The sequence below is a fragment of the Eurosta solidaginis genome, chromosome 2 (assembly GCF_040869045.1).
Source record: "Eurosta solidaginis isolate ZX-2024a chromosome 2, ASM4086904v1, whole genome shotgun sequence".
NCBI lineage: Eukaryota > Metazoa > Arthropoda > Insecta > Diptera > Tephritidae > Eurosta > Eurosta solidaginis.
The window spans coordinates 281046179-281074152 of record NC_090320.1 but is presented as its reverse complement, the minus strand read 5'-3'; the positions used below and the strand labels follow the sequence as shown (position 1 = coordinate 281074152).

The 27974-nt window shown below is 39.4% G+C and overlaps 1 protein-coding gene across 1 annotated transcript in view; it reads right to left on the bottom strand.

Moving 5' to 3' along the window:
• The window catches only part of kl-3 (dynein heavy chain 8, axonemal kl-3), a 78136-nt gene that overhangs the window by 23955 nt on the left and 26207 nt on the right, over positions 1-27974 (bottom strand). Inside the window, exons 14-23 of the mRNA XM_067768210.1 lie at positions 27102-27859; positions 25244-25383; positions 24740-25176; positions 22576-22796; positions 21548-22518; positions 21133-21481; positions 19073-19378; positions 18666-19000; positions 15649-15835; positions 14960-15584 (exon numbers count right to left, since the gene is read on the bottom strand). Coding sequence (XP_067624311.1) covers positions 14960-15584; positions 15649-15835; positions 18666-19000; positions 19073-19378; positions 21133-21481; positions 21548-22518; positions 22576-22796; positions 24740-25176; positions 25244-25383; positions 27102-27859 — 4329 coding nt within the window. The remainder of the gene's footprint in view (positions 1-14959; positions 15585-15648; positions 15836-18665; positions 19001-19072; positions 19379-21132; positions 21482-21547; positions 22519-22575; positions 22797-24739; positions 25177-25243; positions 25384-27101; positions 27860-27974) is intronic.

Here is a 27974-nt window from a genome sequence, read left to right as displayed (position 1 = left end):
TAAAAGAAAAGTTAATATCTTTACAGCATATAAGTAAATTATGCCAAAATTCAACTCCAGTAATGATATGGTGCAACAAAATACAAAAATAAAAGAAAATTTCAAAATGGGCGTGGCTCCGCCCTTTTTCATTTAATTTGTCTAAGATGCTTTTAATGCCATAAGTCGAACAAAAATTAACCAATCATTGTGAAATTTGGTAGAGGCTTAGCTCCTAGGACGATAACTGTTTTCTGTGATACACAGTCGACCGTCTGTCCTTCCGCTCGGCCTTTAACACGATAACTTGAGCAAAAATCGATATATCTTTACTAAACTCAGTTCACGTACTTATCTGAACTCACTTTGTATTGGTGTAAAAAATGGCCGAAATCCGACTATGACCACGCCCACTTTTTCGATATCGAAAATTACGAAAAATGAAAAAAATGCCATAATTATATACCAAATACGAAAAAAGGAACGAAACATGGTAATTGTATTGGTCTATTGACGCAAAATATAACTTTAGAAAAAACTTGGTAAAATGGGTGTGACACCTACCATATTAAGTAGAATAAAATGAAAAAGTTTTGCAGGGCGAAATCAAAAGCCCTTGGAATCTTGGAAGGAATACTGTACGTGGTATTACATATATAAATAAATTAGCGGTACCCGACAGATGATGTTCTGGATCACACTGGTCCACATTTTGGTAGATATCTCGAAAACGCCTTCACATATACAACTAAGGGCCACTCCCTTTTAAAACCCTCATTAATACCTTTAATTTGATAGCCATATCGTACAAACGCATTCTAGAGTCACCCCTGGTCCACGTTTATGGCGATATCTCGAAAAGGCGTCCACATATAGAACTAAGGCCCACTCCTTTTTAAAATACTCATTAACACCTTTCATTTGATACCCATATCGTACGAAAAAATTCTAGAGTCGCCCCTGGCCCACCTTTATGGCGATATTTCGAAAAGGCGTCCACCTATAGAACTAAGGTCTACGCCCTTTTAAAATACTCATTAACACCTTTCATTTGATACCCATATCGTACAAACAAATTCTAGAGTCACCCCTGGTCCACCTTTATGGCGATATTTCGAAAAGGCGTCCACCTATAGAACTAAGGTCCACGCCCTTTTAAGATACTCATTAACACCTTTCATTTGATACCCATATCGTACAAACAAATTCTAGAGTCACCCCTGGTCCACGTTTATGGCGATATCTCGAAAAGGCGTCCACACATAGAACTAAGGCCCACTCCTTTTTAAAATACTCATTAACACCTTTCATTTGATACCCATATCGTACAAACAAATTCTAGAGTCGCCCCTGGTCCACCTTTATGGCGATATTTCGAAAAGGCGTCCACCTATAGAACTAAGGCCCACGCCCTTTTAAAATACTCATTAACACCTTTCATTTGATACCCATATTGTACAAACGCATTCTAGAGTCAACCCTGGTCCACTTTTATAACGATATTCCTAAAAGGCGTCCACCTATAGAACTAAGGCCCACTCCCTTTTAAAACACTTATTAACACCTTTCGTTTGATACCCATATTGTACAAACGCATTCTACAGTCAACCCTGGTCCACTTTTATAACGATATTCCGAAAAGGCGTCCACCTATAGAACTAAGGCCCACTCCCTTTTAAAATACTCATTAACACCTTTCATTTGATACCCATATAGTACAAACAAATTCTAGAGTCACCCCTGGTCCACCTTTATGGCGATATTTCGAAAAGGTGTCCACCTATAGAACTAAGGCCCACTCCTTTTTAAAATACTCATTAACACCTTTCATTTGATACCCATATCGTACAAACAAATTCTAGAGTCGCCCCTGGTCCACCTTTATGGCGATATTTCGAAAAGGCGTCCACCTATAGAACTAAGGCCCACTTTCTTTTAAGATACTCATTAACACCTTTCATTTGATACCCATATCGTACAAGCAAATTCTAGAGTCACCCCTGGTCCACGTTTATGGCGATATCTCGAAAAGGCATCCACCTATAGAACTAAGGCCTACGCCCTTTTAAAATACTCATTAACACCTTTCATTTGATACCCATATCGTACAAACAAATTCTAGAGTCACCCCTGGTCCACGTTTATGGCGATATCTCGAAAAGGCATCCACCTATAGAACTAAGACCCACGCCCCTTTAAAATACTCATTAACACCTTTCACTTGATACCCATATTGTACAAACGCATTCTAGAGTCACCCCTGGTCCACTTTTATAACGATATTCCGAAAAGGCGTCCACCTATAGAACTAAGGCCCACTCCCTTTTAAAACACTTATTAACACCTTTCGTTTGATACCCATATCGTACAAACAAATTCTAGAGTCACCCCTGGTCCATCTTTATGGCGATATCTCGAAACGGCGTCCATCTATAGAACTAAGGCCCATTCCCTTTTAAAATAGTCATTACCACCTTTCATTTGATACCCATATCGTACAAAATAAATTCTAGAGTCAGGCCTGGTCCACCTTTATGGCGATATCCCTAAATGGCGTCCATCTATAGAACTATGGCCCACTTCCTCTTAAAATACTCTTTAGTACCTTCCATTTGATACACGTGTCATACAAACAGATTCCAGGGTTACCCTAGGTTCTTTTTACAACATGGTGATTTTCCCTTACTTTGTCTCCACAGCTCTCAACTGAGTATGTAATGTTCGGTTACACCCGAACTTAGCCTTCCTTACTTGTTTTTTCATTAGTATTCAGACCGATCTATTCACCGATTTTTAAAGTGTAATATTTCTCGCTATCAGTATAATAATTTATTTTCTACAAATATATTAATACTTTATGAAGAATATGTATATTTCTATGTAAACATATTTACTCATATGTTGATCTGTATGAATGTGTAGATAAATTAAAGGTCGTAACTATATATTCATTGAATATAATATACATGTATGCATGTATACGTTTAAATATATATACAAATGCATATAAATATGTAAAAGATGGTAATATTGATTTTGAGAATTTGTTCATTTTTTTCCCCCGGGCCCGGATTTTCTCTCGGCGGCCCTGTCTCGATTCCTTTATACCTGTACAACCAACCGTTATCCAATCAAAGTTATAATACCCTGTGTGCAAAGCACGCTGAGTATAAAAAACAAATAAAGGTGAAGGTTAAGATAAAGATGAAGACGAAGATAAATATATAGACTGCCCGGCATACAGATACTTTCAGTCTAGCCCCAATTTCTTTTTACTTCGTTTATATTACTTTCTTTTCATGTTCTATTCTTCAAATGTCAGTGTAACTCATAACTTCACCAGCGTGTAAGCCCTACTCTCAATGCCCTCACTTGTAGACTTCTTGCAAAAAATCGTGCTTGGATAGACTAATTCTATTACATACAAAAAGACCTCAGTTATAAAAGCTATTCTTATACGCACGAAGCATTTTTGGTTTCTAGTTTGTTATGGAACGGCGGAACTGAGTTTTATGGCCGGCTACCATGCCGGTGAGAAGGGCTTGTTTATGTCCTGCGATTGCGGCGTGTGCACTGGCAAACATATCCCGCAGCTTCAGTCAGCGTGGGTTCAAAAAAAACACAATTGCAAGGCCAAGTCACCTCCTCTTCAGTCCATCGTCTAACAGCCTAAAGTTTATTTTGCACACTGAGGAAAACAACCGCTATTATCTTGCATACCAGACCACCAGACGGTACCAGGACCCACTGCCTAGCAGCGCCTAGAGACATTTTAAGGGCTGCTCTAAACCCACCCAACCTATGGCTTCGTTGATGGCTTTGAAGCCCCATAGCACCACTACACGACCTCAGAAATTAGACCAACTCAAAAGAAAGATTTAGGGATCCATAATTTTTATTCTATTACAAATTTTCATGTTAGATACATAAACATTATGATTAATGATAAAAGAAAGAAACTCCAATTATATACACGAGATTGCCCAAGGCAAGGTATCATATTCTAAAACTAAACATTAGCATACTGATTAGTATAAGTAATTTATCTTAGCTTAATCACTAACGAAATTTTTGTGGTGGGTATTACTATTAATATATTCCTGACCTACCTCAATTTTTCCATTTTAAAGTGGTCACTGAACTTTGGGTTAACATTCGCAAGAACCATATGCACATTTGTACATAATTATGAAAGAAAATTTTCTCCCGCAATAAAGACTGGAAAAAAAAGAGAAGGGCGGGCAGTTCTTGCGATCTACAGAGATGCGCTCCGTGAGAATTCACACTTTGGAAAGCATGTATGAATTCCTGTATATGTACCCACGCAGGTAAAGCGTGCAAAAAAAAACAATGAAAGATCGCGAATTTCCACAAACAGAAATTGTTCGTGTTAATATGCTTACATATATACTCATGAGTTAAAAAGAGTCGTCCTTATACTCTGCTGCAACCTTGTAGGCGGCTAAGGATAATAGTTCCGGCTAGACAAAAAAAATAGTCATCGGAAATCTCATGATTCCTCGCGAAACAAAATTATAGCATATGAACTTTGTATATCAAGACTACGCATGTACATATATATATATTAAGTAAACTGGTTCTCTACTTACATCATTTATTGTTGACACATCAATGTCCCCCGCAGCGTAGAAGGCCTCCTCCGCAGGTAGATTTTGTTGTCAGCTTGCTAAAGGTTGGTTTAATTATGGTTCTATACGTATCTACATGCAATGTCTTTAGTCCATGCCCAAAAGAAAATTATTCCAAGCTATTAGTTCATCCTAACAGACACCCCAAGATCCAAAAACGAGAGAGAGAGCCACGTCTGCTCCAAAAAAAAAATATCCGATTTGAATATTAAGATTATGAAGCCCTCAAACTAAGAAAATCATGAATGGAGCGAAGTCAAAAAAAACTATGCTGTGGGGGGGATTTACTACATATGTTCGTGTGTACGTGCTCTTATGACAGCAAGCATTATAGTATGACAATAAGTTCATTGATAGCAATTGAGGAAGATTAGGAATAAACGTACAAACCACGAGTAATCCCACCAAATGTTTAAGATTTTATTCTGATAGTTAGAGATCTCCTTAAATACAAAATATCATTATTTCAAGTTGCGAAAAAAAAAATTTAGTAACTAATAGCGAACTAGATCTATTTCATGTAGTGCACACGGGTACAGCACAGCAGTATTTAATGAAAAAGAAATCGATTCGAGAAGAAAAAATTTTACAATATCTAAATTTCCATTTTTTTTTTGTTTCCTTTTTTTTTTTTTTTGTCAATTCATTCTTCGTTATTAATCTACGTGTTAAAGCTAGTGATAGTGATATTTTTCATCAAGTTTTAAGGTTACGCTGACATGTGCTTTTAAGACCCCACGAGGGTAATCCTGCACATGTCTCTTTATGTATGTACATCTAATATACGAGCACTTGAGCTAAATTTATGCAAAACGTGTTTACTTTAGAAAAATGTTAATTAATTAATGAAGAAAACGATTATGTTGGGCGTAAAGCCTATCTCCCCTCTTCGAAGGTTCAAGGGCGAAAAGCAAAACGTTCCTAGGAACACAAACTCAAAGTTCGGAACCTATGTTCCTAAAGGAGAAGTTGGCAAAAAAAAACCCACAATAGGCACCAAAGCAAATTCCGATGTCTCCCGTTAATCCTTTGGTTTAATCGCTGGCTCACACATAAATAAGTTGGCTGACCGGGCACCTCTCCAATCACGTCAATCCCATAAGTTTTTGTCTTTTCGAATTCAATGTAGACACAGCAGCTCCTCGTATTGTGCTCCAATAAATAATACAGTAACGCCAAATTTGTACATTTTGTATGTCTTCCTAATTGCAGGTATCGAGTTATGGTGACATTCAGGCTAGTTTCGGGCTTACAATTGAATATTAAAACTTTTTCACTCGCGATGATGTGTTCTGCAGCGTGGCTGGATCTTAAAAGGCGGAAACTCGCTTTTTTTTTCTCTCATACCGAAGCAAACCGGTGATCCCGTCGAAGTAATCGATAAGTCTTTATCGAAGCACAGCTGATCCGTCATGATCGGAAGGGAAATTTCCTAGCTGTGTTCGATTAGCCATTCATTCGTACAAAAGGCAGGGGCCATGAACAAACCAATTCAATGTCGAATTACAATATGTAAAAGTGAGATCCGTAGATTTTTCTTTTTTCTTATTTCTATGTACCCCCGTACACACCCCCCTACCTAAAGTATTGGTGCAGTCACTATAGGTAGTTACGTTTTGGCCTCTTGCAAGTCTTTTCGATGGTAAACACCACGATGCTTTGTAGCTTCATCCTCAAGTTCATACAAACAATTGCCTTTTACTGCTATAACTTTGGATTTAACGAATTTTGGTGCGAGTTTTGCCGAAAACTTTTTAGCAGCATCGCTCTGAACAAAATTTCTTCGGAAGACTGTGTCCCCTGTATTAAAGACTTTGGTTGTACTACGAAGGTTGTATCTTTTAGCTGATGCTTCGAAGGCTTTAGAAATATTTTCAGCTAAAGTTTTCTTTAAGCATTGCATTTTGTCTACTCTCGTTAAAACGTTTTCGTCCAACGTTTGCAGCTGTCGTATAAGTTCATAATCTTTTCCGTGTGTCAACATCTGTTGCCCGAATAACGCATAGTACGGAGTGCAACAGATGGTTTGGTGATATGAGCTTCGCAGTGCCTCGGAAATGTGGGGAAGATTGACATCCCATTTAGTTTGGTCAGACTTTAGGTAGGCTCTTATTCCTTGCAATATAGAGCGATTTACACGTTCGCTTGCATTCGCCTGAGGACTGTACAGCGCGGTGTATGTATGTGTAATACCACGCTCGGCTAATAAACTATTAAACTGTATGCTCTTAAACTGCCTTCCATTGTCGCTTAGGATAACTTCCGGGGTTCCAAAAATACTAAAGACATGTTCCTTCAGGAATTCGCAAATTGGTCTACTATCAAATTTTCTAATGGCCTTTAAAAGAACAAACTTTGTTAGGTGATCGAGCACAATAATAATACCTGTATTGCCTTGTTTTGATTTAGGATAGGGGCCGAGCAGGTCAATGTAAAGTTTTTGGAAAGGCCTGCTAACTATGTATTGGGATGTCATAGGTGGACGCAGTGTCACATTTGGAGACTTGGATTGACGACACACGTCACACTTTCCCACAAAGTCTTTAACATCAACTGTCAGAGTTGGCCAGTACAAGTTTGTGCGTAGGCGCTCGATAGTTTTGGCTACTCCGCCGTGACTCTTATTCGGAGGACAGTGGGCACTTATTAGGGCTTCGGAGACGAGTGTTTTCGGTACCCACAGTTTCCAATTGAATGCTTCCCTTTCAGTGTTGCCGTCAGGAAACTCTGTTCGTTTATATATATGTTTGTCCACTACTTTCAGATCTGGCAGTCTGGGCTCATTATTGCGTATATGCTGTCGCAGTTTAATGTACTCCGCTGAGTCAAATTCAGTTGACGATATGTCAATAAGTGGTCTCAATTCCAATTCCGGTAATGCACTTACTTGGACCATATCTTCAAAATTTTGTCTTGAAAGGCAATCCGGAACAACATTTTGAGATCCCTTTCGGTGCTCTATTTTGAACCTAAACCCTTGCAACTTCAATGACCAACGGGCTAAGTGACCCGATAAGTCCGTTTGGCGCATCAGCCATTGCAAGCTGGCGTGATCAGTGACAATTGTGAAGTCCTGTCCCTCGACATAGGCACGAAACTTCTTCAGACTTAAGATTGCTGCTAAGCATTCCAACTCGGTGACACTGTAGTTACTCTGTGCTTTATTGAGCTTCTGGGAGAAATAAGCTACAGGTACTTCTACGCCGTCTTCATCTTTCTGGGCTAGGACTGCACCAACACCAAGCTTACTCGCGTCGCACTGAATGATGAATGGTTTCTTATAATTCGGGTTAGCCAATACAGGTGCTGAGCATAGTTTTTCCTTGAGAGTTTCAAAAGCCTTGTTCGCATCTTCATTCCATTCAAATCGTTTACTCCTTTTTAATAAGTTAGTTAGAGGTGTGGTTACCGTGGCAAAGTTATCGACGAATCGGCGGTACCATCCTGCCATGCCCAGAAAACGTCTAAGTTGTTTGACGCTAGTTGGGGTCGGGTAGTTTACGACAGACGATATTTTGTCAGGGTCTGTGCGGAGAATACCGTTTCCGACGATATAACCCAAGTACTTTACTTCTCGTATGCAGAACTTACTTTTTTGGACGTTTATAGTGAGGCCAGCTTTTCTTAACTGGTACGCAACATCGGACAAAACTTTCACATGCGTTACAAAATCTTCGGTCACAACTAATAAATCATCCAAGTATACGAACACTTGCTCTTTTAGATAAGGCGGTATGACCCGATCCATCAATCTACAAAGGGCTTGCGGTGCATTACATAGGCCGAAGGGCATAACGCAGTAGCGATAAAGCGGCCGGTTTGGAACGGTGAAACATGTAAAGTCTCTTGAGCTTTCGGCCATAGGTATTTGCCAGAACGCTCGACGGAGGTCGAGAGAGCTAATATATTTTGCTTTTGGCAATCTACTAAGGATGCCATCTATATGGGGGAGCAGATATGCATCTTTGATTGTCAACGCATTGACTTTCCTTGAGTCTAAGCACAACCGGACTTTATTGGACTTTTTGACTAATACAACCGGGCTGGACCACGGACTGTTAGGTGATTCTTCGATCACTCCTAACCTTAGCATCTCATCGATTTCAGCGTGTACTAACTTTTCTACAGCGGGCGATATGGGGAAATAACGCTGCTTAATCGGACGTGCATGGGGTTCGAGCTCAATAATGTGCTCGATTAGATGGGTCTTTCCTAAACCCTCTTTCTCAAAACTTGGAAATCCACTTTTAACAAAACTAAGCTGTTGCTCTTGCTGGTCAGTTAAGGGAATACTATTTTCTTCTGTGCCCTCTCCACCTGAAGGAAAGGTTATTTCGGAAACAACATGCGGGGCTATTTGAAAATCTCTCCAGAAATCTACACCCAAAATTACCTTTTGGGCTATGCTAGGTATAATATAAAAATTTATTTTTTTAACTTTATTGTTAAATTTCACGTCTAATTGCAATTGTCCAAATACAACTTGAGACTGACCGTCGGCTGTGCAAACGGAAATGTGGTGCTGTCGGAGTTGCTTTTTCTCGCTGACTTCCTTGGCCAATGAGCCTCCTAAACATGAAACTTGGGCTCCACTATCGAGTAGGCCCATGTGTTTCTCGTCGAATATCTCAATTTCAGCATATGGTCTTGTGTCTTTTGAACTTTGTTGTATCGACGATATTAATTTATTTACGTTGTTTTTGTTGGACTTAACTTTTTTCCAAAAATTGTTTAACCTAACTGTGGAGCGATTTGGCGAATTCCGTTGAATATCCGGTGTATCATTAAATATTTTTGAACGTACAATTTGGTAGTTCTTCAATCGAACTTCATAAGGGACTATTTTAGTTACGGGGTTCGGTCGTAGCGGGGTTTCGACATTTTCGACATCGAAGCCTCGCTCTTTTGCGAGTTTCCCGGATTGCATTTTAGGCAGTTGGGCTTATATACCTCTGGCAAACCGCAACCATAACAAAAGACACGTCGGTCTGCGAGGCAATCGAAGAAACGGTGACCCTCTTCCCGGCAATTCCAACACTCGATTTTGCCGCTACTTGTAGCCTCTGTAATTCCGTCGATTTCAAGAATTTCGTCTGCTTCTTCCGTAGCTTCAGTGTTAATGCCAACCTCGTTTAGCTGTCGTCGTGGTAATTGGCGCTGGTTTGGAACTGCTGGAGATGTGGTGCTTGCTTTTGCGATCTCATTAAGGAGATTCTCGCCTTTCAAACATAATCGTCGTAATTCCGCGAGAGAGTGCACTGAGACGTATAACAGTTGCTGACGAATACGGGGACGGAGGTTTCTCTGCAAAATCTCGACAAGCTCTGATTCTGGTAACGGGTTCTGCAAGGCCTCAGCAATTTTCATTATTGAGTTTCGGAAGTCGTCGAAACCTTCGCTAGGACCTTGCCTTCTACCTCGAATCAATTCTTTGATTTCTGTGTCGCTCTTATATTCCTGAAAGTTGGTACGTAGTGCCTGACACAGGGTTGGCCACGTCACGCGTTCAACTGACCGCCTATATCGCCAATACCAATCCCTAGCATCTTTCGTGAAAAGGCTTTGTACATGCTCACATAACAAATTAAAATTCCCTCCCAATGTATCTATCACCTGAGACTCAATCCTGTATACAAAGTTGTCAACCGAAAGCTTGTTACTTCCATCGAACTTGATGTCCCAGCTAGCTATGAGCTGGGCTATCCTGCCTGAGTTAGGAGCAATACTCATACCGCTAAACCGGAATTGATCTAGCTGTCGGTTGAAGTGGTCGTCCATATGGGCATTTTCTCGCACCCGATTAGGTGTCGAATTAATTGTAGGCCCCCGCGCATTTTCTTTTGACAAATTGATAGGCGGTTCTGGTGGAGGCACGCTATCTTGGGACACTACCTGGGGGTTCAAATTTAAGTTAAGCCTACCTAGAGCATTTACTACAGTGTTTTCTAGTCTTTCTTCGATAATCTCGGCTATACGTTGGTTGATGTTTTCAAACATGGATGCTTGCCTCGCTGAAATTACTGCCCCAACGATGTTACGTATTCGTGCGTCTTCATCAGAGCTGTTTGAGTTCACAGCCGCACCAAGGCTTTCACTTCTTTGTTGATTTCCCGGTATCGAGCTTGTACTTCCCTGCGTTCCCGATGGTGCTTGTTGGGAACTCGTCAGAACTGCTGTACCTGACTCCTTGTCTCCTGTGGTAACGGGTGTAGTTTTTGATCTTGTTTGCACACCGAAATCTTTATTTGAACACTTTGCATTGCATTGAGGACAGGAATTGTGATGCTTAAGCCAGTTAAGAAGGCAGTACCGGTGAAATAGGTGGGCACATGTGGTTATCAAAGTGTCGTCGTCTGCATTAAAGCTCACACGGCATATCGTGCAACCCTTTCGTTGTGGCCCTAAACTTTCAGTACTATGACGTAATGACATGTTTACTCATTTAAGGTTTTGTTTAAAAAAAATCTAATATTTACTCACGGAAGACCGATAAGAAAATTTTAGGAATCCTCTAAGTTCTAAAGCTATACGACAATTAACAAAAAGGTATCCACTAATTTGAAATTCAATGCTGATTTATCGAGCTTAAATTTTTATGGAGGATGAACTTACAGTATCATTAATTACCCATTAAATATGTCAATGTTATAACGATAAGTAATTTAAGGTTTCGAGAAAAAACAATTTTCGAACTAGATGATAAAAAAAAATCAAATTTTAACACTGAGTTTGGTCAACATTTTCAGTCGTGAAGTGGTTTATGTCGGCAAGAGGGATTCTATACTGGTGGTGCTTCAGTATAAGCCATTTTGCAGCTATTATTGATGAAAAATTAGGTATCGGTTATAGCCTTGGACCGTGACTATAATATTCCGAATACTTCCTACAATCAAATTTCAAGTATTTGTTTACTTAAAATAAGTTTTTTAGAACTACTGAACATCTCTGAAATAGGGAATTGAGATTTGCCAATTTACTCTCATTATCTTTCATACTAAGTACGCACTTAGACGTTTCCATCGGTAAGCTGGCTGGCATATAGCCCATCACAGCAGAATTCCACATGGATAGTGCATACGAGGCAGAACCAAAAATAATGAAATTAACGAAATATATGTGTCGACCTACGTCCTTAATTTGGTACATTCTCCAGACATGTAGCCTTTAAGAATGAGCATTCCTACAAAAAGGAATATGTATATCGACTTGCCAAATATTATAAATCTAAACCAAACTTGCTATGTGGTCCTGTCCGAAGCCTAAGCTTTTAGCCTGAAGCTTTGAAGTTCAAAGACTCACTTTTTATGCTGGTATACGAAAAATATACGACGGACGGACAAATAACATTCGATAGGGGATCGAAATAGGGGAACCGCTTTCATTATGGGTACTGAGTAGTACGCCATTCTTTATCAAGTCGGGCCCCACGCTTGGGCGCCATTTTTATTCTGTTATGGAACGGCGGAACTGGGTTTTATGGCCGGCTACCATGCCGGTGAGAAGGGCTTGTTTATGTCCTGCGATTGCGGCGTGTGCACTGGCAAACATATCCCGCAGCTTCAGTCAGCGTGGGTTCAAAAAAAAACACAATTGCAAGGCCAAGTCACCTCCTCTTCAGTCCATCGTCTAACAGCCTAAAGTTTATTTTGCACACTGAGGAAAACAACCGCTATTATCTTGCATACCAGACCACCAGACGGTACCAGGACCCACTGCCTAGCAGCGCCTAGAGACATTTTAAGGGCTGCTCTAAACCCACCCAACCTATGGCTTCGTTGATGGCTTTGAAGCCCCATAGCACCACTACACGACCTCAGAAATTAGACCAACTCAAAAGAAAGATTTAGGGATCCATAATTTTTATTCTATTACAAATTTTCATGTTAGATACATAAACATTATGATTAATGATAAAAGAAAGAAACTCCAATTATATACACGAGATTGCCCAAGGCAAGGTATCATATTCTAAAACTAAACATTAGCATACTGATTAGTATAAGTAATTTATCTTAGCTTAATCACTAACGAAATTTTTGTGGTGGGTATTACTATTAATATATTCCTGACCTACCTCAATTTTTCCATTTTAAAGTGGTCACTGAACTTTGGGTTAACATTCGCAAGAACCATATGCACATTTGTACATAATTATGAAAGAAAATTTTCTCCCGCAATAAAGACTGGAAAAAAAAGAGAACGGCGGGCAGTTCTTGCGATCTACAGAGATGCGCTCCGTGAGAATTCACACTTTGGAAAGCATGTAGGAATTCCTGTATATGTACCCACGCAGGTAAAGCGTGCAAAAAAAAAACAATGAAAGATCGCGAATTTCTACAAACAGAAATTTTTCGTGTTAATATGCTTACATATATACTCATGAGTTAAAAAGAGTCGTCCTTATACTCTGCTGCAACCTTGTAGGCGGCTAAGGATAATAGTTCCGGCTAGACAAAAAAAATAGTCATCGGAAATCTCATGATTCCTCGCGAAACAAAATTATAGCATATGAACTTTGTATATCAAGACTACGCATGTACATATATATATATTAAGTAAACTGGTTCTCTACTTACATCATTTATTGTTGACACATCAATGTCCCCCGCAGCGTAGAAGGCCTCCTCCGCAGGTAGATTTTGTTGTCAGCTTGCTAAAGGTTGGTTTAATTATGGTTCTATACGTATCTACATGCAATGTCTTTAGTCCATGCCCAAAAGAAAATTATTCCAAGCTATTAGTTCATCCTAACAGACACCCCAAGATCCAAAAACGAGAGAGAGAGCCATGTCAGCATACACATTTTAATGTACATACGTACATATGCCGTAGCACCAAAACTAAAGAGTAACATTTTCCGTTGTTTTCCCTTTCAGTGATTTGCTCCATTCATAATTTAGCTATAATTTCTGTTGAGCTTGCTAGTCTCAAATGACTCACTACCACCTAAAAGGGTGCTTTCTAAGATTTGTAGATTTGGTAGGTAACTAAGAAAAAAAAAAAACACGAGGTCTTCATTAGTTGAGATGTAGGTGATCGCTTATCCATAATAATTTAAACTTTAAATAATAGCAAAAGGACACGAAATCATACGACCTGCGGAGGAGGCCTTCTACGCTGCGTGGGATCCTGAATTATCAAAAACAACATGTAAGTGACAAAATATACAACAATGAGTATGAATTATTATAAACGAAATTGGTACTAACGTTTGCTTTCTACCACTAATGGTAGTAGTTTTGGTTGTTTTTGGGTGATTTTTTTTTGATTTGCTATTTTTATTTTTGACTGTTTAAAGTCTTTGCGATTTACCTTTCGAGTTTGCACATTTTGAAACTGTTTTTTTTTTCTTAATGTTACCTCTCTCTCAATGATTAAGGTTCTCTTTTAGTATACCAAACTCTCTCTCTTGTTTTTTTTCTATTAGTGAGATGATTATGATATATATATTAATAATAACAAGCGTAGTCGCATTGATCGCGAGAATTGACGCTTGTCCCGATTCTTGTTCATTCCAAATAATTGCTCAGATCTCCACCTACATTTATGTGCACGTACATATGTACCTATGTATAAACAAAAATTATGTACAAACTAAAAGTCTATGACCAAATGATATTCGGAATTGAGGTAGGTCAGGAATAATAGTTTTGGATACCCGCCAGGAAAAGTGGTTAGTAATAAACAAACTCTTTTTTTTGCTTATTTCTTTATAAGTACATTATATTCCGTACTTTAAAGAGCATATATTTTTGGAATTAATTAGTATTTTTAAGAACAATGTTTAGATTTAAAGTTTGAGAATTGTACTGAAATAAATAATATGGATCTTTAAATTATTTTTGAGTTGGTCTAATTTCGAAGGTCGTGTGGTGGTATAAAGGGGCTTCGGTACCATCAATGAAGCCAAGGTTGGGTGGGTTTGGAGCAGCCCAAAAATATTTTCTAGGCGCTGCAGGGCAAGTGGTTTTGGTATTGTGTGGATGGATTGGTGCGCAAGATGGTGGTTGTTAATTTGTTTCTTTCCCTAGTGTGCAAAATTAAATTTATCTTGTTAGATGATGGACTGGGGAGAAGGTGACTTGGTCTTGCATTTGTGTATTTTGAACCCACGCTGACTGAAGCTGCGGGATAGGCATACTAGTGCACACGCCGCAAATGCAGGACATAAACAGGCCCTTCTCACCGGCATAGTAGCCGGCCACAAAACTCAGTTCCACCGGTCCATAACAGAATAAGTTGGCAGATCAATTTCCTCTTCTTAAATTATCTTATAAGCTTGAGAACCTTTTGTTAGAGTCCAAAACCAGTCATAATCTATTTTCACTCACCTTGGTATTTCTTCATATATTTTCGGCGGTTCCAATGATACTTCCACATCATCATCCTCACCAGCATCGGGCGGATCTCTTAAGAAATCCACAAAATATGTTTCATCCTCTGGATAAAATTCAGTGACCTCTTCGGGTAAATGTTTTAGAGCATCACGTTGCATGCACGCTTCAAACCAATCTTTATCCTTGAACTCGGTAAAACGATCGGCAATGACTCGGGTACATTCGTGACGCCACAATTTCAATACTGTTTGTACAGTTTCGCATTCCTCCGCATGAATTTTTAATATACCCTCCCAGATGCGTGAAAGATCACGCAAATTAAAAACATAATGGAAATTTGCGGGCGTCGGCAACATTTTCGTTTTGACGTTTTGCCAGAAAATGCGTGTTAACGGTACTAAATGTGGTATTATATCAACCACTTCCTCATTGAAACGCGCCAAACAAAAGTAGCCCTGCCCTATTTTATTGAATATCTGATCCATGGAATTATTACTGGGCAAGGTACAATTGAAGATAGATAAATGACGTTTCAAACGATTTGGTATATCATTACGTCCACCGCCCGGATGTATCATGGCAGCCAAAAGTTGTATGTCCATGATTGTGGAGAAATCGCCTAAAAGGGAAGGTAATATCATAAATTGAGTTTAAAGAATAGATGGAGCGCTTAATTTGTGTACCTGGTTTTTCCAACGAGTAGAAACCTCCCTGCTCGATCATTTGACGTACAATTTCATTAGTAATTTGATCGCCCCATTCATTTATTACCGGCATATTAATATCATCGATGAAGACGGTCATCGAACGCTGACCCGGTGGACCATAAGTGGTGCCAACGCGTTTCTCCACGTATGACTCGATAATGCGCTAAAGATAAGAAATGAATAAGAAAAGTAATCAACAAAAGTGAAACTTTAGCTGTGTTGGTAAGCGTAAAATCATCGTAGTGGTGCTACTTTGGTGGCTGATAAACTTGCAACGAGGCAAAACGCATGCACGCATGTTTGCTTACACTCCAGAAACAATTCTTAAAAAAGCAGTAAAAATCATATACATATATTGTTTCTAATTGCTGTTTTTATGTACGGGTCCCTTTTTCACTTTAATTTGCAATCCAAATATATAAATAAAGTTTTGGTTATAAAGAGGAGATTCGGGATATTAGCGAGCTTTGGGCAATTTTGGTCGTAGTGCTTTTGTTTAGCTATATTTTATTAAAATAATTTGTTAAAAATAAACGATTGTGAGCACACAAAGAAATCTATTTGTACTATGGCACTATTGTGAATATTTGCACTGCATTGCCGGCAGTTGCTACTATACGACAGATGGCAGCGCAAGCTGTAATTTTAATTTATTGATAGAACAGCTGATTTCTGTTGATATTTGATAAGAGACTTTCATATTGGTTGCGCAAGATGCTCACGGGTCCGGCTCGTAATCAAAAAATTTTAACAAAATACATACATGCATTGCTAGCTTTAAACAATTAAAACATTTTGTGCTCCGCAATACAATGCAATGTTCAAGTGCGCCTTCATGGCAGAGCACTTCCTTACCTGACTGAAAAAATAAAAGTTAATGGATTGACGATATTCCTGCAAAGCACAACTAGTACGTAAGCAGTCGAAGAATGGCCTGCTTTTATTCCAACGTAATACTCTCGTCGTCCTTTCATCGTATTGAAAAGTACAGAAAGTGTAACAAAAGCTGATTCTATCAATTTATAATCATCCAAAGAAATTTGGGCTACAAGAGCCCGTGATTCAGCAAGAGAGGAACACTCTTAAGGCCATATTATGTATGACGTCGTGAAACTTTTTGTTGGAGTCACCAACATTCACAGTCACCACTATATAATACCAAAAATTTCATAAAGGCATTCTGGTTTACTGTCACTCACTGAAGTGAATGAATGCACTTATATGATAGGAACTTTGGTTCACACGAGAAAAAATTACTCGTTGCGTTATACACAATTCGCCCTTTAAAAACAAAAAATTGTCATATGGTCCAAGATAACAGAGTTCAACCTGTAAAGTTTTTCAAAGAAATGCACGAATTGATGACCGCGAATAAGGGAAGGACGTTCTGAAGACAGGTTAAGTTGTGTGTAGCTACCCCGGTGGTTGATCTTACTTCAGACAGCAAAGTACTTTGTGATGCCACATACGTTAACAGTGACTATATAAGCTATCGCTACTTAGGAGAATCGTTGCGATGCAACGGTATCGTTTCGAATAAGACCGATCTCGAGCCTAGATAAATCCTTTGGAGATTCAAGTAAGCAAAATTTAACAGTGCATGATGTGACTCGATGGTTCCATTTGATAGTTCTCCATGCAGCGCCGTTTTCCATCATATTACGACGCACGTTATGGACTTATATTATATATTTTCTGGTAACACTACGGACTCATTCAGTCTATGCGAGGTCCTCATGAACCGGCCCGTTCAACCTAACCTACAGATAGTTATTTGTCAAAACACCAGTCATCAGTAGCCTTATATAACCCAATAATTTAAGGAGTCGCCAATCTACTTCTGATCAGAAGGATGCCGCTATCCTGCAAGAGGTTGTGTCCACCCAGGGATGCATAAGCTGACTCAAGGCCCTCTGTGTCCGGTTCAGTCATACCCTTGAGTGCTACAACATTCTGGTGTCAGATGCAAGAACGCTCCAGCGGGTTAGGGGCTTAGAATATACCCGTGGTAGGTATGCTTGTCGTAAGAGGCGACTAAAATACCAAATTGATTCAGGGGTTGTGTAGCGCAACCCTCTCAAGGGGTTGCCCGCGCAATATATAGCTTCTCCAACACCCAATTGTCAACTTCATTTACCCGTGGCGAATCCTGTTTCATGAACAGGGGGTGGGAAGGCGGTATGTTCGGGCTAGTAGCTTTATGGTGCTTGTTGCCGGTACTTACCGGATCTGCATCCGGCAAAGGACCATCAACATCGATATTACTCCCCAAGGCCTTCGGGGAGTGTCCTTATCGCTACAACAACAACATGCAAAAAAGGTTAGCCGCCCCCAACCCACCCACGATTTCACCACAATTTGGATTGGGGCTTAAGTATCAACTTGGCTAGCTGAGTTTGCTACGTTTTTACTTATCCTACAAATCGACGGACTTATATGCTTTACCTCGACTCCGAACGGTAACTGGTAGGACAGACGCATTTATTTCCTGAGGGCTTGCTAAAACACTACCGAGAGGTAAACCGTTTTCGAAAAATGTTCTAAAAGTTGCTAATCACTCGAGTCGTGAACTTTCGGTTAGTTGGACCTGCACACCACTTCTATTAGACGGCGACATCCCATCAACTGCGTCTTTAACTACGGCAGCTTCCGCTTTGAATCTTTAACAGTGATAGTTAACCCTTACGTCTATCGACTTTGCTACAGAATACGGGTGTCGATAGGTATATAGACTTTTTGGACCTAAGTGCCGTTCGCTTACTCGAAGGACCACTTCATCTTTCCTCCAAGTCTTCTATGATTCCGAGACCAACATCAGGACAGGTAGGAAGAGAGACATATAGACCGTGATCGTTGTTCGCCTACTTATTCCAAAATAGCACTTGTGCGCACTTCCGTTGAATTATAGGGCTGGTATTGCATTCGCTATTAAAACTGGGGCCCTGTCTTTCACACTCATAACATAGTCTTAGCTAAATTGTTATTTCACATACCTGAAACATATTTGGTGTGGTTGCCGATGAAAAATTAAACGATTTTGAGATATGTTGCTCTGGATCATAATGAGACATATAACCTTTAATCATCACCGTCTTCGCTGTACCCTGCTCACCAATCAGCAATACCTGTTTGCGTTGCTTCGCAATGTTATGCATCAAATAGCCCGTACGCACATTATCGACATTCGGTACTAAAATTGATGCAAATTCCGGTATACTATCCTCCGGATAAATGAAATCCTCAACACGCGTATTCCAATGTTGCCACATGCCCTGATCATCCACATAATATTCAAATATAGTCTCGCCAGGTAGACGCTTAGGCCACTCTATATAAAATGGACAAATGAGGCTTTAGTTTAGGAACGAAATCATTAATCTTAAAGAAAACGTTTACATACTCAGCTTGGATGGATGTTTGACGACATACTCCTCAAATTTATCACGTTCAGCGATCTCTAATACAGCGCCCAAAGTCCACATTAATGCAAATAAGAACATACGCTCCACAAACCGTTCGCTTCTATTTGTATATTCCTCTAGCATACCATCCATAATTTCAAGCATTTGCTTAATATAAATTGCTTCCAAGATACGCATTTTAGCCATTAGCTTAGTTTGCAGGAATGTATGAGCATCATCGTAGAGGGCGGCATAACATCGTCTATAAATGTCTGCTTCTGCTGCTGGTTGTTTGCGTACCCATGCTGTAGAGTGGGGAAAGAATGTGCAATGAATGAAGTTTTGTAATTTATACTGAGTGGTATTTTGGGAGTAAATCGTCTTCTTTCCATCTTTATGTATTTAGCACGTTTCAACGTATGGGTCATCCTAACCTAACATTTCATGGGGACAACCCTCTACCGATCCGTGTTTATATTCGCTCACTTTGCGGGTACAACATCAATAGTTCTTGGGTTGGCATTCCTGCATCCCTCATGAATCTTAAAGTTGCTTAAAGAAGAAAGCTGCGCATTCCTATATGTGTCAAGCGGAATCAACAAATCTTCATTCCGGCAGCGGTGCTGAAATTTCTGTGAGTTGAACCAAAAAGTTACGAAAACAATACTTGAAGCAATCTGGAAATGATACCTAAGCTATCGAAAAAGCCATCCAGAAGTTATCCTGAAATTGTCCCGAAGAGATTTCTTAAACAATGCCGAAATAATCCCTATTCCAAAAACTCACGAAAGAGTCTCAAATCATCCAGAAATAGTCCCAAAATTCCCGAAATAATCTCGAATAGTCCATAAAACAACCTCGCATTAGTACCTTAATAATCCCGAAACAGCTACCAAATAGTTCAGAAATGAAATAGTTGCGAAACTACCCTGAAACAAGCCCGAAAATATCCCGGAACAAGCATCTGAAACTATCTCAGCTTAGTTCTGAAACGATCCCGATCTAGGAACTGCCACAAGAGTACCGAGGCATATATCCTCGTCCTTAGCAAGTACCTTTTCTAGGAATTTCATCGGCTTTAACGCCCGAGCAGGTTTCAACTTAAACCAGAACTGTACATAGATAGGTAAAGACACTCCCCCAGCGGGCTAGGGGCCAGAATATACCCGCGGTAGGTATGCCTGTCGTAAGAGGTGACTAAAATACCAGATTCAAGGGGATGTGTAGCGCAACCCTTCAGGTTGCCAGCGCAATATACAGCTTCTCCAAACCCAATTGTCAACCTCACCTATCCGGGGCGAATCTTGTTTCACTAACAGACGAGGCTCTGGCGACCACAAGTTTCATGGGGAGGGAAGGATGGCCTGAAGGTTTAATGTGGCCATATATGTAAATCGTTCCCAAGATGGTCGGGCTAGCACCTTAATGGTGCTGTGTTACCGGAGCGTACCGGATCTGTATCCGGCAAAGGACCATCACATCGATAATACTCCCCAAAGCCTTCGGGGAGCAACCTTATCGCTACAACAACAACACGTAAAGACACCTTCGACCCCGTTCCGGTTGATGTTGTAACGGAAAAAAGCCACCACCGAGGTTTTGGAATGGTCAGGTATTAACTTGTGAGCCTGATTGCGAGAAGGATCTAGACACCTACCAAAATGGGAATTGCGCCAAGAACTTGCTTGCCCACCTGTTTACTAGGAGACATCTGTCCAGCCGAATTCCAGTCTGATGGCCAGACTCATTTCGTATGTGATGGGATCAAGAGATCCACGTGGTAGGAGGACGTAATGTCCTAGCCTTAATGATGTTTACTGTAAAGTCAATCGGTGCTAACAATCGATGTCAAGCATTCACCGACCACAATCGGTTGTAGTATGGTCTAAATAAGTACCAAACCTCCTAACCGAATGACGCTATAGACCTAACGCATCCTATTCGCGTGACAGATGACAGTTACATTATACCGATTCTTAGCCTTAATCTGTACGTCTACATGAGTATACACACCACGTAAATATTATGACACGGGTTTGTAGTAACAATTATTACGCACCTTCCATATAAACGGTCCATTTTAATACCGACGAACTCATAAATGTCATACCAACACGACTAACCGTAGCCGGCGACGCATTATCTACATTGTCTGGTTCGAAGACCAGTTTCGAATTATCCGCCATTTTTATACGATCACCATTAGCTAAGGTCAATGTTTTGTTATCGTCCAAGACCGAATTCAAATTTTCAATCCAGACAGCATCTACAGGCCCATCCAGAACGATCCAGCAATTTTGATGTTTCGGAATTTTTAACGTACGACGCCATAGCGTAGAGAATATGCCATCAGTCCAATCATTGGTAGCCACATCGAGACGACCAAACATTTGCGGTGCTGTTATAGCCTGAGAAAGTGGAAAGTTGCAGAATTTAGTGAATTCAATGTTCGCATTCTTCCTATCTTCACTTACCTTAGGATTCATACGCATCTCTTTGTGTGGTTGTCCCATTTCGGTAAAACATCTCAACATAGCATTTGTGCAACTTGTCTTACCAGACCCTGTCGGTCCCATCAACATCAAACCGTGACGCACCAAAGAAGTTTCATACAATTGCACCACCTTTAAATTCCATTCAGGATTATTCACATAGCCCAGTTCGTCAGCAACTTTTACAATTGCGCGCTGTAGATCTTTATACGAGGCAGTCGTCAACTTAATACCAGGAAACATATCATCAATTAAGGATATGAAAAGACCTTCATCTTCATCAATCAACTTGGAGACGTTCATGTCACGTAGCACGCGCATCACAATAGTCTCTTCTGTATCGTTAGGATTGGCGCGTTTTTGTGCACCCAGTGTACGTAAAACTGACAATATATTACGTAAACCAAAATCGTAGTGCACTTGCTTGGATAATTGTTCTTCGCAAAGTTTGTACAGCGTGAAAAATTTCCTTGATAGCACAACATTTTCCTTAAAACCACAACTGGCCAACTTAACACGTATAATAATAGCGCGATCTGGTACCATCATAGCCACTGAACGAAACATAATTTTCAAATTCTCAGGCAACTCTTGACGTCCCGCATAACCGGGATTCATTGTAATAAAGAGACCAAATTCAGGATTAAGTGTCACGGTATCACCATCACTAAAAAGAAACCAGGTACGTTTCTCCTTACGTGCAGTTAGAACAATATAGATTTGTTGCGCTGCTACCGATAAGACGGGCAACTCGATGCGGTTGAATTCGTCAAAGCAGCCCCAGGAGCCAGACTGTGCTAAGCCTTTGTAAATACGTCCTAAGCCACGGAAATCCATTTGATCCGAACAATTGAATACCACAACCAATTTGCCCAAAGCACGTCCCATATCTTTTGTAGTTTCAGTTTTGCCAGTGCCAGCAGGTCCAGCCGGAGCGCCACCCATTGACATGCCTTTTTTTGAAGAAATTAGTATAATCCAAATGAAAAATCAGAATTGTAGGCACTTACCTATAGCTTGCGCCAAGGTAATATAACAACGATCCGTCAATGGCGTAATAGCCAAACGTTCTGTCACACCCAAATATTCATTTTGATATATGAAATTTACATCCGTAATACCGACTAGTATGTCATCGTTGTCCTCATGGTAGTAGAAGCGTGCTTGCTTTTGCCACTCAAAGTCTCCGGCGGATCTGACGCGCATTGTGCAGAGGTCGTCGAAAATATCTCTGAAATGTGGGTAAATATATTAGAACGTCCGTGGGACAAAAATTCATTATAATCAAGAATGTTAGAGGTGCAATTTAATTTGTCCGATAAAATTCGCTGAAATCCCACAATCCTCGCAGATCAATCATTTGCAGACTGCATTTTATCGCACCACTCAGCTCCTTAATTGCAGCTGAGCTATCCGAGTAAATATTAAATTCCCTGACAGTAAGAGCATTCGATACTTTACACACGATCTCTAATCGCTTTGACTTCCATACCCTATAACTCATATCACAACGCCTTAATAAAGTCCAACCCTAATGTCTGGTCGTCTTCTGAAATCCAAGACTAGAATCCCACTTCTAATATTTACTTTCGTTGTACAGTTTCTAAAGATAGGAACAATAGCTCACCGCGGGTTTGTCAATTTAAGTGTTTCTCCAATCAAAGGGTTGTCTAGTTGAACCCCTGAGTGTATCCTTGGAAGCCGCATCAGTGAAGAGAAAAAGCTTCAACCAACTTTTCGATTTGCTAGTGGCCTCACATACTAAAAGTTTTGGAAATTTAATGGTCGGTCATATATTACCGCACCGCATAAATATTGTGGCGAATGTTGACATCACTAGGCTGTTAGTAAATAATCACGCAACAACCAAAACATTAAAGCAAGCCACACTTGTATACATGAACACTTCAATCATCATTTACACACATACATGGAAGGCGACGAGAAGTACATGCACACACATAACCAGCAGCTCGAAGTGAAGAGATATTTCACACACACATGTAATCATCAACCGAAGTTCTTACTCACACATACAAACGCATATAACTAATTACCAAGCAGGAGATACCAGAGTTCTAAAAGGTGGAACGTCTAGACCTTTGGAAAAATATGCGGACTAGTCAACAGGGAGTATAAAAGCAGCGCAAGATGAGTAATAACCAATCAGTTTGATTAACACACGCTATTGTGAAGTACGTGATATTGAAGTATAATTGTACTACTCCAAAGTAAGCTAAATAAAGTCCAGTTTGCAATACTGAATATTGGAGAGATTTATTCAACAGCGATTCGAACGTTAGCAGAAGATTTGAAATAAGCGGAATTTCCCAAAATTCGTTACAATATAGAGACCTACAAATATATAACATATGTATTATGAGTACTTTGATCCAAACTAATGTTGTAAGTTTGTTTAATGGTGTGTTCAGTTTATACTTATATTTAAGAATTCATGAGCTTAACACCGGCTTATAATAATTGAATTTCAATTATTATGTTTTTTAATGGAAACTGAAAATAAAGAAACATTTACTGGCATATTGCGATGGAACCATTTCGAAAACCGCCAACGTAATCATCATCAGGCAATTTTGTAATGTTATCAAAGGTTTCACCGGGATTCGAACCGTGAATTACATGGTGAAACTGCAGGTGCCTTAACCACTAGGCTATCCTGCTGGTATTTGTTTTCATGCTTAATTCAGTTTTTCTCATTTCTACACTAACAACACAACTGAGACATTTTGTCTCTATATTAATTTGTGTGCCATGTAGATGTGTTTTTTTAATGTTCTTCTTCGTTGCGAATGAGAAGGTTTGTAAACTCGGGCTCAGTTTTACATATTTATGTATGTTTGTTTGTTGTATGTTGTAATACTGTCACCGTGCAACTTCGACAATACATTCTGCTTAGCTACGGTCTGCACTATTCTCATGGGTTGCCCGTTCTTTAGCTAATTTCTATGTGACAAAGCAACATTATCAACGCGTCTATGCAAATCCCCCTTAAAGGTTGTCTAATGGTCCGCTGATTTTTTCCCAGCTTTTATGCTTACGAGCATTTGATTCAAAATACCCCACACAGGCTCTTACACTATCCCGAACTCAATGCATGAAATTCAAGCGCGCTACTTCTTATACCAATCCCATTGAGCGCGAACAATAAATTACCTTTGATGTACATGTATGGTCACCATGGTCTCGAAGCGTATACGATCTAACTTTGTTAAATCCTTCACAGTCAAATCAATAAAGTAATTGAGTAAATTCAGAAATTTCGCATTTGTTCGTTTCATTATAAGACGATCGGTGCGACATTTACGTAACGCATACTCTGAGTCGCGCGTCCAAAGCAACTGTACACCCAAAAGACCAGCTTGACCGCAATATGATGGGAATTCTTCTACAAAAATGAATTCAGGATCGTTTAAACTTTGTGCCATACTGGCCAATATAGTACGCATTGTATCTTGCATCTCTTTTAATAGCTTGCCGAGCCATAACTCTACGCTGCCGCTACATTGAACTGGAGTTTCGAAAGGAACTTTCTCATTGTTCATTGAATTCATAGCGATCATAACATCGTTCGTTTTCTCTTGAAAGTCAACCTGCGGTAGAAATTATGAGAGCAATACAAATCTACTCATGTAAGATAATGCGGACAAGAAATCTTACCGTTGCTATGGCATCAAATATGCTAAGTAAATGTGGTTGTATCGTGGTCGGATCTGAAGCTTGTCCGAGTATTTCAAGTAGCACTGGATCAGAGATAAAGAAGAAACGTGGAAAGAGCAAACGTTTCGATTCCAAGTAACCTAAAAGAGAGAACAAAAAATAAAATAAATAAATGCAAAATACGATAACCTCCGAAGAAGTTTTAGACCGAGCTTTTCCTCCAATTTGCGTCGTGCTCCTTTTTAATTTTTACATCGGCATTTTTATTTATTTATTTATTTTTTTTATTTAAATATCTTCTGTTTGAAAAAACTTCACTGAAAGAAAAAGACTAGTAAAATCAAACGAAATACGGGTCAATTCAACCGAAATTTCTGTCAATTTTTATCCATCGCAACAAGATGTTGAATCAACTGCGCACAAATCGTTGATTCGTAGTTGACCGTTTTAGTAGTCAAATAAACAAAAAAAGTTGTTTCATTATACTTTACCCATAGTTTTGTTAAATTAACAATTATTACTGTCGCTCTAGGAATACCAATCAAAACTGTCGATATAAAAGGGATTTCTGTTCTTTTAAAATTACCAGTGCAAACTGTTAAATTAACAGAGTTTATAGTCGAAATGACACTACCAGTGAAATCTATTGAAATAACAGGTATTTGTTTTTTAAATGGTTTTATTTAGCTTGACTTGACACGGTGGACGGCCGGCCGGCACGAATTTTGGAATTGAAATTTAAGCTAAGATAAGCTACAAGCTTGAAACGTGGAATATAGTTCAGAACCAGATGACAATGCAATAATAAGAAAAAATCGCCGCTAGGTGGCGCAAGGATCGATATTCACAAAAATCGTTATTTGTGTTCCGATTTGGCTCATATTTGGAACACATAATACATACAAGAATAGAAAGCGACCTATGAAAAAGATCGCCGTTAGGTGGCGCAAGGATCGAGATATTAAAAAAATTTTATTTTTGGGCCGATTCGGTCCATATTTGGAACACATAATACATACAAGAATAGAAAGCGACCTATGAAAAAATCGCTGCTAGGTGGCGCAAGGATCGAGATATTAAAAAAATTTTATTTTTGGGCCGATTTGGCTCATATTTGGAACAAATATTACATACAGTCCTGCAGAAGTGACATCAGAATATTTTGTAGTTCGAGGAGGTAGAAGCATACGTGGCGCAGAGTCGAGTAAACTGTTTGGAAGAATTATGTATTGAGGACTGAGATTGTAACAAATTGTCAGGAAAAAGTCCGTGTAATAAAGAGTCACTAAATGAACTAAATAAAATGAGAAATAATAGGCAATTAAATAAAGACTTAAACTTGAAAATAAAATGATTAAAAAAGTTGATCAGACAATTAAATAAACGCATTGGGCGCGTGAAATTTCTAAAAATGTGAGGCGTAGCATAACCTTATTAAGGTTCAGTTGGTCTTATATATGACTATCAATAGAAATTTGACGCGTCTAACGCTTTTATTTAATTGTCTCATCAACTCCCTAGATTGATGAGGAGTGTGATGACTAGTACCTAGGACCTACCTAATTATTTTCTAGCTTTTAGTGTTATTATTACTTCATGTAAGTATTGTTTTCAAGAAAACCGTTTAACTAAAAATTTTTTTTTTAATCATTTTATAAATTTTTACATCGACTCTGAACGGCATTTTTATTTATTTAAATATCTTCAGATTGAAAAAACTTGTTTCTAAAATTTTAATGTTGCTTTGCCCGTGACGCGAACCCAGAATCTTCGGTGTGGTAGGCTGAACACGCTATCACCACACCACGGCGGCCGATCATATAAAAGCTTATAATTTTCAATCCTTCCATAAACTTACCAGTCAACGACTTCTGACAAGTCTCCAATTGATCCAACAACCATGTTAGACTTGTCGCCAATGTATCATCACCCGTGCAACATTCTACAGCATTCGGAATCTCACGTGCTCTATACATTATTCGCACATAATTCTTATCGATATTAGTAAAACGTTTTGCTTCCAATGGTAATTGTTTCGAAATATCGCCACCAACAAATACCGCTTCCAAATAAATCCATAAATTTTGTGTCATCAACCATTTCTCTAGGATCTCGCCAGTATTCACCAATTTCGAAAGCCATAATTGGATGTCCTTTTTGAATGGCGCATTATAACGATTCGAGGCCAATGAGTTCATCACCATTAAACTATCCTCTAATGCAGCAATAATATCCAATGTTTCTTGTCCTTTTAATACGAGCTCACCACGACTCTTGAATTGACCTAATTGCAAATTGACCGTTGACCAATCCGCTATAACTTGTTTCAGTTTTGCTTCAATATCCAATTCTTTACTGGCGCCCACACAAATATCCTCTACATCATCCTTGTACTTGAGGATGGGTGCTTCAAGTAGTTTACCAAGCGTGAACTTGGCGCTTGTTGGATCGAAATCAGTTTTAAGAAGAGCATTGAGACGTACCCAATGACGCTCTTTCATTGCTTTGTTGGTCATTAACTCCAGTAGTGGGCACGTTTCATTAAAATCGTCAATTTTAGTTTTTAGATCAATAAATGCGGGCCATGTTTGCATGCCTTTGGGTAGCTTACGACATCTTGATTGAAAGAAGATTGAGGAGATAAGAGAATATATAGAGATTGAGAGGTGTGAGATATGGTTAGAGATGTGTTAAGATTACGATCAGCTTTTCACAAACAAGCACCCTCATA